The 11,966-nt window shown below is 31.9% G+C and overlaps 1 protein-coding gene across 5 annotated transcripts; it reads right to left on the reverse strand.

The window, feature by feature from the left end:
• Positions 1-949: 949 nt before the first annotated feature.
• On the reverse strand, positions 950-9,278 carry LOC108345705 (SPX domain-containing membrane protein At4g22990). 5 transcript variants are annotated; one of them, XM_017584402.2, is made up of 12 exons: positions 9,128-9,278; positions 8,891-9,006; positions 8,536-8,616; positions 8,323-8,443; positions 7,781-8,092; positions 7,373-7,477; positions 6,770-7,224; positions 6,141-6,442; positions 3,711-3,886; positions 2,671-2,861; positions 2,291-2,424; positions 950-1,527 (listed from the first exon to the last, which is right to left on the reverse strand). In XM_017584402.2, the coding sequence occupies exons 3-12, from the start codon at positions 8,586-8,588 to the stop codon at positions 1,289-1,291; spliced, it is 2,088 nt and encodes a 695-aa protein (XP_017439891.1). In that variant the 5' UTR covers positions 8,589-8,616; positions 8,891-9,006; positions 9,128-9,278; the 3' UTR covers positions 950-1,288. The 5 variants fall into 5 exon arrangements, with proteins under 5 accessions (XP_017439891.1, XP_052722891.1, XP_017439889.1 ...); XM_052866931.1 differs by having other exon boundaries at positions 7,187-7,224; positions 8,536-8,629; XM_017584400.2 differs by having other exon boundaries at positions 8,536-8,629.
• Positions 9,279-11,966: the final 2,688 nt, after the last annotated feature.

Raw genomic sequence — 11,966 nt, forward strand, 5'->3', positions numbered from 1 at the left:
CAAAAAAGTGTGTTTTTTAGTATTTGAATGGATTTGCTGGAATGAATCTAATGAGGAAACTTCATAGCATCCAGAATATTTGTGTGGATGTCTTTTAATAATAATAATAATAGCAACAACAATAATAATAATAATAATAATAATAATAATAGTTTATTTACTTTCGTAGAATCTTGATAGGAAATTTCAAATTTTCAAATTTTAAAGTCCATGTTAAAAAAAATATGGAAAGCTAATATGAAAAATTTTAAAAATATAAGCTAAAATAAAAATCATATTTAATGAAATGGATTTTTAATAGAGAAAACCACAGGAAAAATGGAGTAGTTTGGCCAAAATAATTTTCTTGCTTGTGCTAATCGTATGTTTGTTTCAGCTTATTTATTCTTTCTTAAGACTAATAATTTAAAAATCTATTGAAATATCAATATCAAAATGTTGTAATCTAACCTATTAAACATTCAAACGTCTACATACATTTGCTTCTTTGCAGTGTTAAGTTTTATACAATAAAAAATTTACAGGGTGAACTAAAACAAGAGCTCAAAGCAATTTTCTGCAATACTTTACCTCTTGCACAACCATAAGAGAATGAATAAATGATGATTAATTAGTTCGAGTAAAATGATAATTTATTAGGTAAAATCTTAAGTTCGTTTTGGGAATAGATAAAAGATTTTATTAGAATGAAAAATTCAATTAAAAATGACTAAGAATATTCTTTTATTGGAACTAATAATCGACAAAAACAAATGAATAGAGAGAATAATGATGCTTTTGTATTTTTATCTTCTAGAATTCCTTGTAAAGAAGGGTCCTATAGCATAATCCATTTATATAATCAAATAAAAATTCAAACTTTACCAATATTCATAAATAAATCTAATTTGATCCAGTAATTAATATAAATAATTCAACTCATTCATGTTATTACTCATCATATACCAAGTGAAAACAAAAGGCATGCCAAGAGACAATAACATGCATTTCATTTCATTTCTACCATTCAGAGTTCTATTCTATTATCAAAAGACAACAAAGCAATTCATCTCTACAGTAAAATGATAAGATGACAATACGGAAATCCATACTAACAAGAATACACATTTGGACAATCTACAGACAATGAGCCTTAGCTACTTTTCCAACTTCATGGAGCCACTGAAGACTTTATTGATAAAAAATATTGAATGTGGGAATGAATGCAGGGCCAATTGGTGTGGAGACTGAGGTTTTGCTGAAGAACATTCTCCTCTCTTCGTATCAATATCAGCATCAGAAACAGAACTCAATATAAAGAATTGTAGGTAAAGCAGGTTGCAAGGATGGAAGTTATGCAGATGAAGAGTGAAGGAATGAGGGTCACATTAAGGAGCAAACTCTGACGCACATACCCTGCTAAGGTAATAGTTGCATCAGCAACCACCCTAGCAAGTGTTCCAGCCTCTGTAGACAAAAGTCCACCATTATAGGTTCCACGAGAAAGCCTTGATGACATTACTCGCGAAAGCAGTGACAAGTTGACACCTGGAATGGATGAATGTTAAAAGGTTATACAGAACAAGAACTATATTCTGGAGAGGAAAACAAAAAATATAAGCATTACATCAGCAACTACCAAAACCCTTTTGATATTTTTTTGTCAGCGGAAGTTATTACATTGGGTACTTATCCCACTTGCATCAATAGCTCAGGTTTTATCACTAATGACCATTTGATCATGGGTTACGCAGCTATAATGAAGCCAATAGTATTCTCATGAAGATTGATATATTAGTTGAGCAAATGCAGAAGCGAACAAATGAGCCTTACAAAAGCCTAATTTGTTTCATGAGCATTACAACTGAGTCTTGCCATTAAATTTGTAAAACAAAAAAATGGTGGAATCCATCAAAAGAAGCGATATAAAGCCTCAAGAAAATAATAAAAAATGAAATGGGGAATATATGACAGCATTTGAAGCTAAAAATATGTGATTTAGAAATCTAATTTAGATAATTATAGCCATCAAAATCAACCACGTTCAGAAATTGAATAGAAAAAAGCAAACACATTCCTCCGTTTATTGCCCCTATACAAAGAGTATAATACTGCTCCAGATGCTAAAAGGTCGGAAATGTTTATCAGTTTTTAATACCGAAATTTCAATTCACATAATGGGACAAAACATTATTGCCTAACATCATTATTGTCATATTCCTTACGATTGTAGGAATCTTAACAAATTTCTTCCTTTGCATTTACAATACATTCCTATCCATGATTATAAATAATAAAGATAAGATCTTACCTTCAAGTACTTCTGCAGAAACAAATAAAAGGAGACCCGAACAGACGTATTGTGGCTCAGAATATGGAATGATGGCTTGGAAACTCAGTATTACACCTACGAGAACCATAATTTCTGATGCCAGCAGAATTTGCCTAAAAACAGATTAAAATTAAGTAATCTTTCAGATACACGCGGAAAATATTTTAACAACTTTTTAATCTCTAAATGGTTCTTGTAACAGACTAAGAGTGAGGATCTAAATCTCTAGGAATTTTTTTCCTTTAGATTTTATTAAATACTAACAAGCGTTATTCTGTATGTTTTGGCAAATCGAACTAAAGTGTTAACATGATTATGGATGACAATTAAATTGCTTATGAGTTTTATTACACATTTACCTGTCCTGAAACATGTTGCTTATATAGCTTCCGACAACAATATTTACAGGAAGAACTGTCAAGCCAAGGCAAGCAAGAAAAACTGCAACTGTGCTTGTAGACCAGTTGAAGTAATATGTTGTAACAACACTTGATTCCGATAGCAAAATCTCCATAACATATTTGAGCATGAAATATATCAATAATTGAACCTGCAGATGTTTCAAAAATTTGGTCAGATAAATCATTTAAATTCCCAGTATTTTATCAAACCATCATCTTCCACTGTACAAGAATCATCTCAAGAAATGCTTGACGCATGAGAGGAGAAAGTGTCCATTCTACAAAATTAGCTCCACCATGTGGTGATTCAAACATGCTAGGGAATTATTTTTAGTATTTACTTCTAATTAAGTGCAGCAAAAATCACTTTCCAAGCCAATTTTGTGAATTGAAATAAACTCTCCTAAATTCTAAGTTGGCATCAAAGTCTATCATAGATACATTGTTAGGCCACGTGCATTTGTCATGCTCGAGGCTAGAAGTCTTGGGTGTGAGGAGAAGTGTTGAAAAGTCACCTTAATGCCTGCCTAAGTTGCAGCCTCTTTGGTGGTTGACTATAGGGTGGTGGTTTAATCTCATATCAACCAGTAATATAACTAAAATAGAATATATAAACGAGATGTCAGCCTTGCCTTATAAGGTAATTTTGTAGAATTGAGATTATAGTTCGTACCCAAGTTCTAAGAAACTTCAAAAGTGAATCATCGGTTATGTTGAAGTAGCACAAAAATCTGTTCCCATTTTTTAGTTAGTAGACAGAAACCAACTAGTATAATAAAATGCAATTAGCAGTTTAATTCCTTTAATGTCCCATTTGTATTTATTTTATAAATAAGTGTTTCGTACTTGTACAGGAACATACAATTATCACTTTCACATCAATAATTCGTTTTTCATCTTAACATTAGCAATAATTTAAAGTTTATACATTCAAACTATATCATATTTTATCAATAGGAATCCAATAAAATTGTTGTGAAGGGAGGTTTCTAACAAACCTTTACTGAAGGTGTAAGGAGTCTATATGCTGCTACAATTGAATTGACTGGCTGGCGAGATTCCTCTGGAGCTTCTTCACTATCATCACAATCTTGGTCAGCGTCTTCATCTACCTTAGTCTCTGAACTAATCAGCAATGGTTGCTTTAGGCCTTTTTCAAGTTTACTGTTTACTTCTGGGCAGAGGAAAAAGCACATCATTTTCTATTACTTATATTGAGGCTCATCAGAATGATAAAACTCGTGACAAATAATACACTACATATAACTACGACATAAGGTCAAGTGATAATTGTTAGGTTCCTGAGTATCAATAATGCAATCACATTGTTTTCATAAATATGGTTGATGGAATTGATATATAGGCCATCGGGGACAGAAATATAACTTGTTATTCCACTATTTGCACAGTATTTATATTTTTGCAGAAGAGTTACCAATTGGCTAGATATAGCATTCCAAAGAAATAGCCAATATAGAGATTAATCGTTCAAGCCTTTTGAAGATTTTAAGGCCAGTTTCCTGAATATGACTTGCTTAGTAGTTCTGATGTGTATAGAGTAGAATATGATCAAAACATGATAGGATATAAGGTAATAGATGTTGTTAGGGGTTGGAAGGTATACAAGAGAAGAAGAAAGTATATGAGAGAAGAAGAAGGGCAACGAACGGTGGAGAGAAGAAGAAAGTATATGAGAGAAGAAGAAGGGCACCGAACGGTGGAAGGCGGCCGAACTATGGAAGGCGGTGAGAGCTCGAGTCGAACTTTGGAAAGAGTTACTTTCCTAATTTTTGTAGCCGTTAGGATGGGCGAGAAATATTTAGCAATAATTATAGTAAATAGAGCTATATCCTAGGGAAATATTCAGTATAAGATGGACGGGAAATAATTATAGTAAATAGAGCTATATTCTAGGAAATATTCAATATAATATTTATAGTAAATAGAGCTATATGCTACAGAAATATTCAGTATAATATTTATAGTAAATAGAGTTATATTTTAGAGAAATATTTAATATAAATAGAGCTAGATTCCAGGGTTAGGGTTATGTTTTTTATTATTGAGTTTGTTAACAGCCGGCTACAGTCCTGTGAGGGAGGTTATGCTCCCAACTATCCTTGTTTAGAGAATTCTATTACCATTATTAAGAGAAATTCATTCTTGCATTATCTTTTCTACCTACTGTGATCATGGTTAATTAGGTTTCCTACTCAGGAACCTAACAGAACACAAAGCAATTTACAATAATATAACATGTATTTTAACCAAAGTGGCACAAATCAAAATTCACCACAAATACCAATCAAGATATACATCTTATTTGATGGTTGGAACATCAATGACATTGGAACCTTGGAATTTCAACTTCCTGGGTTCAGAAACTTTTATACAAAAACTACTCTCATTCCCAACACCGCCCAAACCTCCAAACCTGAATTTGCTTTTGCATGCAGTAAACAGTGGGTTCCCTCCCTATGATAGGACAGTATCACAATGCTTTCAGATCATGGGTATGAAGATGAGCCACAGGATAATTTATGGAGGAGTGTATTGTTAGGATACACAGAGAAGAGAAATAAGTTAAGATAGTTAGAATATTCTTGAGTCAGGGGAAAGGGGTGAATTTGGTAGATTGAGCCTTAGCTCTTTGTGAAGGGGAAAGCCCTTGAAGAACATCTATTCAATAAAAACCTTTCTTTTCTTTCTCTTTTCAATTATTGGTTCCCAACATCATTGATTCATCCGCAATCATGTCAACAAAAATTAGAAAATAAACAAAATAGAATCAATTAGGGAGAGATCATTGTTTCAAGAGACAATGTTGACATGCTGAGCACCATTTACAACAATGGAAACCCATACTTCATGATTTTTAAAATTCCCAAGTCCGGACTAATTACTTAGTCAACCATTCAAATAATTCAGGAATAAATGTATTTAAAAAACATAGGGGTAGCACCCATTGAAACAGAATCCCACATCAAAGATAGTTGGAACAGGTTAATGGAAGATCAATAAAAAAAGTTTATCAGACAAAACATAGCTAATAAATAGGTAGAGTAGGAAAACCAATTAAAATATAAGAGAAACCATTAGAAATAACCAGATCTAAATGTCCTTACTAAATCCTATTTTTTTGATATAGTATTAATGGCATCATTTGATCCATGCAGGCATCACATTGTTGCTGCTAAAAGTTCCAATAACCAAACTATTTTGAAGAGCAGCTTTTTCTCCTCACGTTTGACAATCGATTATGACTGTAGCCTACTTTCATTTATGTATAAGATTCTTAAATTAAACCAATGATCAGTGAGATAAACAGATTCATGATATTCAGAAAATTTAAGCCAAAAACTGAAACAATCAAATACTTAAAAATTTTAAACAATAAGTAGCAAGATGATGCAACATAAGTTCAGTACCATCATTTGATTGATGTGGTGTGTGATCCTCTTCGGCTGCATGAGAAGGTTCCTTAAAAGTGATCCACAACCATACCAGATATAACAGCCAAGCAACAGCCATAACCCAGCCAGGCAAGGTATTCTGATTAAATGTAACCTTGTGAATCTTAAAATCGATTTGCAGTATGCCAGCTAATGCAGGACCGCAAGCCATTCCAAGAGCACTGGCACTAACAAAACCTGCTGATGCTTGCATGCGGATTTTTAATGGCACACAATCACTAATATATCTCCGGTTAACAGCTCTGGCAGATCCAAATCTGTAATAACAGTCCAGCGTTACATAATAGCCTCAACATGTTCGTAATCAGTCAACATACTTTTTCATAATTTGGGCATAACATGAAAATAATGGTATTCTAAGATTCCTATTTTAAAAACTATTTTATAACCTATTTTAATTCCAATTAGGATTAGCTTTTCCATACAGTCAATTTACAAGGTCTCTTATTCTGAATACCTGAAAATGGTAGTAAGACTAGTACTGAGACTAAGTGAGATTTTATCTTATCTAAAGTTAATGCACAATAATATAAATTATGGTCATCAAGTAATGGCAGGAGGATAAGAAATGAAAGATTTCTTACCCACATAAAAGGCGACCAATTAAGAGAATCCATATTGAACTAGCATCATATGCCAATGCATACATGATATTTCCAAGAAAAAGAACTATGCTACTGAATACAAGAGGCCTAAAGTATGACTTGTTTGACCATGCACTAAAATACACTGATGAAAACACTTGTGCAACAGCCATTGCCCCAATCACAATACCACAAACTGTTGGCGCAGCCCCAAGGCTCATGGAGTAATCATCTGCTGTAGGGACAATAATATATGTATTGACCATATATAAAAATGTGTTTGCCAAGTTCAGTAGAAGAGACATAAAATTGTATCGTTGATCATCAACATGTTCCTCAATAGGGCTAGGAAGCTCTTCTTGCATAATGAGCGCATGCTGCCCCAAAAAGCTAAGGAAGTTTGTTGAGTTAGTTAACCTATCAACAGCTGCATTTATTGAATCAACGACTGGATCCTGCATACAAGAGCAAGTATATAATATGAAAAATCTCCACAAACCATGAGCTACTACAGTGCTACCTAACTAGCAGCATGCTGAGAACATTAAGAAAGAAAACATAAACAAAATAGGCATAAGTGGAGCAAAGTAAACCAAAAGAGACCTGGAGGGGAAGGGTAGGCTGATCATAAATTGATAAGTAGCTCCCCTGACGATCTTGAAGTTCATGAAGATTGCGGGACAAGGCTCCCACAACAGCTCCCAATCCCTACAAATCCCATATCAGCCAATCAATATTCATTTTGGGTAAGCCACATTAGTAGTTAGCCATGAATTAGTTGGTTAGCTAATTGGGGCATGGATAATTAGAGAATTGAGGTATTTGTGAAAGAATTTAGATCTTTGGGCATTGAGAGATCAAAACCCTTGATGTTCTGCAAGGTAGGCACAGCATTGAGTGGAGAAATCCCTTATTCTTTATCATAACATATCAGGCTTCTATCAACTATATGGGAATTCATTTGTAGTATATTTAATTCAGTAAAAGTCAAGCTTGAACAAAATACATTACCACATGCTTGAACACTTGCTGCAGCTGGGAGTAAGGATGATTTGCACGAGTTTTGACATAGTAATCTGTGAATCTATAGCCAAAGCGTTTATCAAACTTCTTCAATATCTTTCGCAAACCAACAGCATTGATCTCGACAAAAAAGAGAAGCTTTAATAGATCTTGTCCCAATGCTCTATAAGCTTCTCGTAATTCAATTATTTTGTTTATTTCAGGCTCCTCCTGAAGAGCATCGCGCTGCTCTCCAAGCTTTGTTATCCGGCTTGCCAAGAGCCCTTGTTGCTCCAACAGGAAAAGGACTATCTTCTCAATCTGAATAGCAACCAAAGGAAGTGATTGAAACAAGTGTGTAACATCTAAGATTCCCCAAAAACATAACACAAAAACATTGTTTGATAAAAGTTGTGATTCATTCTAAACAATAACCTCATTCATTCCTTAAGCATAACCAGAATCTAATTTGAGTATTCAGAGTAATGAAAAAGGATCCACCTCCACTCCGTACTGCGTAATTAAGCACTCAACAAAGAAAACAGAAAAACCTGATTATCAAGCATTCGTGAGAAATCCTTGAGTACATGCCGCCGATCTTGAGTTCCAAGCTGAATTTGTTGGGCATACTGCCTGACTCGTTTCTTCATGAGTTTGTAGTTTATGTAATATCTGTAACAAAAAATCAAACTTATGAACCTGAAGTACCATTGACGCAGGGCCGAAATACAACTCAGAAGCTTATAACCCCCAACACAACCTACCCTTGCCATTCTTCAATTTGTCTGTCTTTCAACTTCTTCCCAAAGGCAACCATATCTTTCGGCAATGGGAAAGGCAGGACTCAGTGAACGCAAACTAAACCAATCAACCATTAAAAAGGATAAAACTCGTCACATCATATCCAAACCAAAACCATGAAAATCAAAACAAGTTCAGTTCAAAAAGAACCACTTTAATCAGGCACAACACAACATGGTCTTAATCCCACATGCAACACTAATCTTTCTCCTTTTTCAGGTAACAAAAACGCTAAACGGCAAACAGAGAGACACTAACCAATTTCAAGGCCCGAAAGCATATAAAAAAAAGCATCAAAGGCATGAAAATGTTACTTACAATTACAAATAACAATTCAGAATTACTGGCGAACCAAAATCAAGCTTCACAACGTCTGAATCTTCACACCCACTTCGATATGCATACTCAACATGTTACTGAAATGAATACGCAACCTTTGCAGAACACACAACACAACAACATTACAACAAAAATTTAAACATGCATACAGAAAAGATTTTGAAATAAAAATCACTTTAAAATATTGAAAAGTACGATTGAATCTAATAGCCAAACCGGGGTTCAGTTGCTTTCCAGCTCAAACAAAAAATACGATCTCTGTTTGTTTTTGTCGTTTTTTTTTCTGCTTTCGGCCTTTGATTTTGCGGAGGATTCTTAGCCACCAACAAAGGGAACACTAACAACAATCAGTATCACTTTGTTTCTCAATAAACATCACTATTATATAATTGAGGAAGATGCCAGAGATGCCAAAATACAAATAATAATAATAATAAATTAATAAAAGACGCATAAAAAATAAGAAAAGAAAAGCGAATATTTTAACTTTTTTAACCATATTTTTTAGTAGAAATATTAATTGATTTATAAGGATGATACATTATTTGAAAATAATAATTAATTTAAGTTAATTATTCAGAATAAGATGGGAAAAGAAATTTTAGAACTCAAACTTATTATCGAAAAGAAGAAAGAAAATGATTGAGAAGAAAAGTCCTAATAGACAAGGTGTGCCTCAATTAGGTTGGAGAACAGAGAATAATAGAAATCTCACTATGCATTAGCCGCCATAATTTAATTTCAAGTGTGTTTCACCCAAATAAAATAAAATAAAATAAATTGGTACTATTTTAATGGTTAAAAAATTAAAATAGTTTAATTTCAGGTATTTATAAACAGTTTTTTGAATTGATCTCTAACTTTATAATGTTTTGAATAGGTTATCCGTATTAGCTTGTTTTACTGAACTTACCTATTATTTAAGTAAAATTAAATGCGAGTTCATAAAATTAACTCAAAATGATTCACAGATTACCCTATTTTAATTTATACAAGACAAAAAGAAGTAAATATTTAATTTATCGTAACAAAATATTTTTAAAAGGTTAAAATTAATATCTTCTACATTAAAATTATATTTTATATTATAATAACTGAATTCTGTTGTGAGATTTTTTTTTTCAATCATAATATATTTTCCAAAAAATATTGAAATGTTAGTTAAAATTAAAGATATAGCAAGTGATGTATAGAAAGACGTTTTTTCTTTCTAAAAAAAAATACTTTCATCAAAGGAAAATTTCTTCAAAACACTATAGTTAATAAATGAGAGGCAAAAATTCTTTTTCAGTTGGTTATTCTAAATTTATATTCATATAGACAGAATAACTTTATAAAGTACATTTCTTTATATTTTCCAAACATGTTATGATTGAAATTTGGAAAGAAATTGAAGTGAGGTTTGACTTAAATTTTTTATTTTAAAAGTTATTTGATTAGTGAGATATTCATTTTTTTATATTTAAATTATTAATTTTATTTCTTTTTATAAAAAAAAGATGAGGAAAAAATTAAACTAACTACTAGTCAAATTAAATATAATAAAATATTGAAATTTGAATGAATAAAAAATAGTATAAATATACATATTTAAATACATGTAATAAATACATTCCTGAATATTTATTCTCATCATATGATTTATACAGAAACTATTATGTCACATTTCATCAGATCACATGAAAAAGTTGTGGATATGCTTAATTGACAACAACTCAATTAAAAACAAGTTGTTGCTTTCTTAAGCTATTAAAAAACAATAATTGCTAATCTAAAAAGTCGCTTTGTATGTGTTTAATTTACAAACTTTTTGTCCCTTACGTCTCTACAAGAGTAAACATATTTAAAAGAAATTAATTAACTCATGGACAATATTAGTGTATTATTTTTCTCATGAGGTTTTATTACATTTGGCTGTTAATATTTTTTAATTTATTGTAAATCTATACTATCAATATATAAGAAGTTAAAAAGAATTTAGTATTTGAATCTTTTAATTATTCTGTTTTGTTCTTACAACATTTTAATAGTTATTCATTTTATGAAAATTAATGTCGATTATTATTTTTACTTTTTCATGTTTCCGCTAGTTTTTAATAAAATATTCCATTCCATAGCATATGTCACGGGTATTACTTTTATAATATGAAAAAATATTATCAACCAAATAAACAGTACTGTATGGAAAATGAAATCAACCAAGCACATGGGGTGTGTTTTGTAATAAAGGGAAATTTTTTTTTCTATTATTATTTAGACAAAGTGGACAGGAAAAAAAATCTATGACTCTCGTTTTCTTTTTTCTTTTTTTTTATGGAAAACCTTGTTTTTTCCTATTTCGTTAAAACAAAATTAAGTGTAAATAGAACATGTTTATATTATTGAGAAGGTAATTAAATAGATAAAGTCTTTGTTTCATACGATTACTGAATCATATTTTCTTGTGAGGGTTAAAGTTAGGAAAAAATTCTTAAGATCTGTATATATATTTTTCCTTGTCCCTCTGAATTTCCCCATGTTATGTAGTAAGGATATTTATGTAATAACATAAATATCTTAGATATTTTAGACAGTTAAAATATCAGTCAAAGCCACTAACCACACTTTTAGGTAAGGTGGTTATTTTTATTCTTTATAAATACAGTGACAGGACCCAAGTCCAGGTACGTTCTCTTTAGGCTCTAGAGATCCTGAATAATATTTCAGAGCAGTATCCAATTACTCTCTTCTGAGCTTCAGCTCCATAATTCATATCTGACTTGAGCGTCGGAGTATCTTTGCAGGTACCTCCCCCTCCTTTGGCGAGCATAAAGAACAACAATTTATGGAGCTGAAGCTCAGAAGAGAGTAATTGGATACTGCTCTGAAATATTATTCAGGATCTCTAGAGCCTAAAGAGAACGTACCTGGACTTGGGTCCTGTCACTGTATTTATAAAGAATAAAAATAACCACCTTACCTAAAAGTGTGGTTAGTGGCTTTGACTGATATTTTAACTGTCTAAAATATCTAAGATATTTATGTTATTACATAAATATCCTTACTACATAACACC

The sequence above is a fragment of the Vigna angularis genome, chromosome 8, assembly GCF_016808095.1.
Source record: "Vigna angularis cultivar LongXiaoDou No.4 chromosome 8, ASM1680809v1, whole genome shotgun sequence".
NCBI lineage: Eukaryota > Viridiplantae > Streptophyta > Magnoliopsida > Fabales > Fabaceae > Vigna > Vigna angularis.

Excerpts from the sequence above, each read along its gene's own strand:
- LOC108345705 (XM_017584402.2), bottom strand. The coding sequence starts at position 8,588 with ATGGTTGCCTTTGGGAAGAAGTTGAAAGACAGACAAATTGAAGAATGG. Across the intron at positions 8,093-8,322 it reads CACGAATGCTTGATAATCAG|ATTGAGAAGATAGTCCTTTT; the intron begins GTTTTTCTGTTT and ends GTTGCTATTCAG. Across the intron at positions 7,478-7,780 it reads AGCAAGTGTTCAAGCATGTG|GGATTGGGAGCTGTTGTGGG; the intron begins GTAATGTATTTT and ends TGGGATTTGTAG.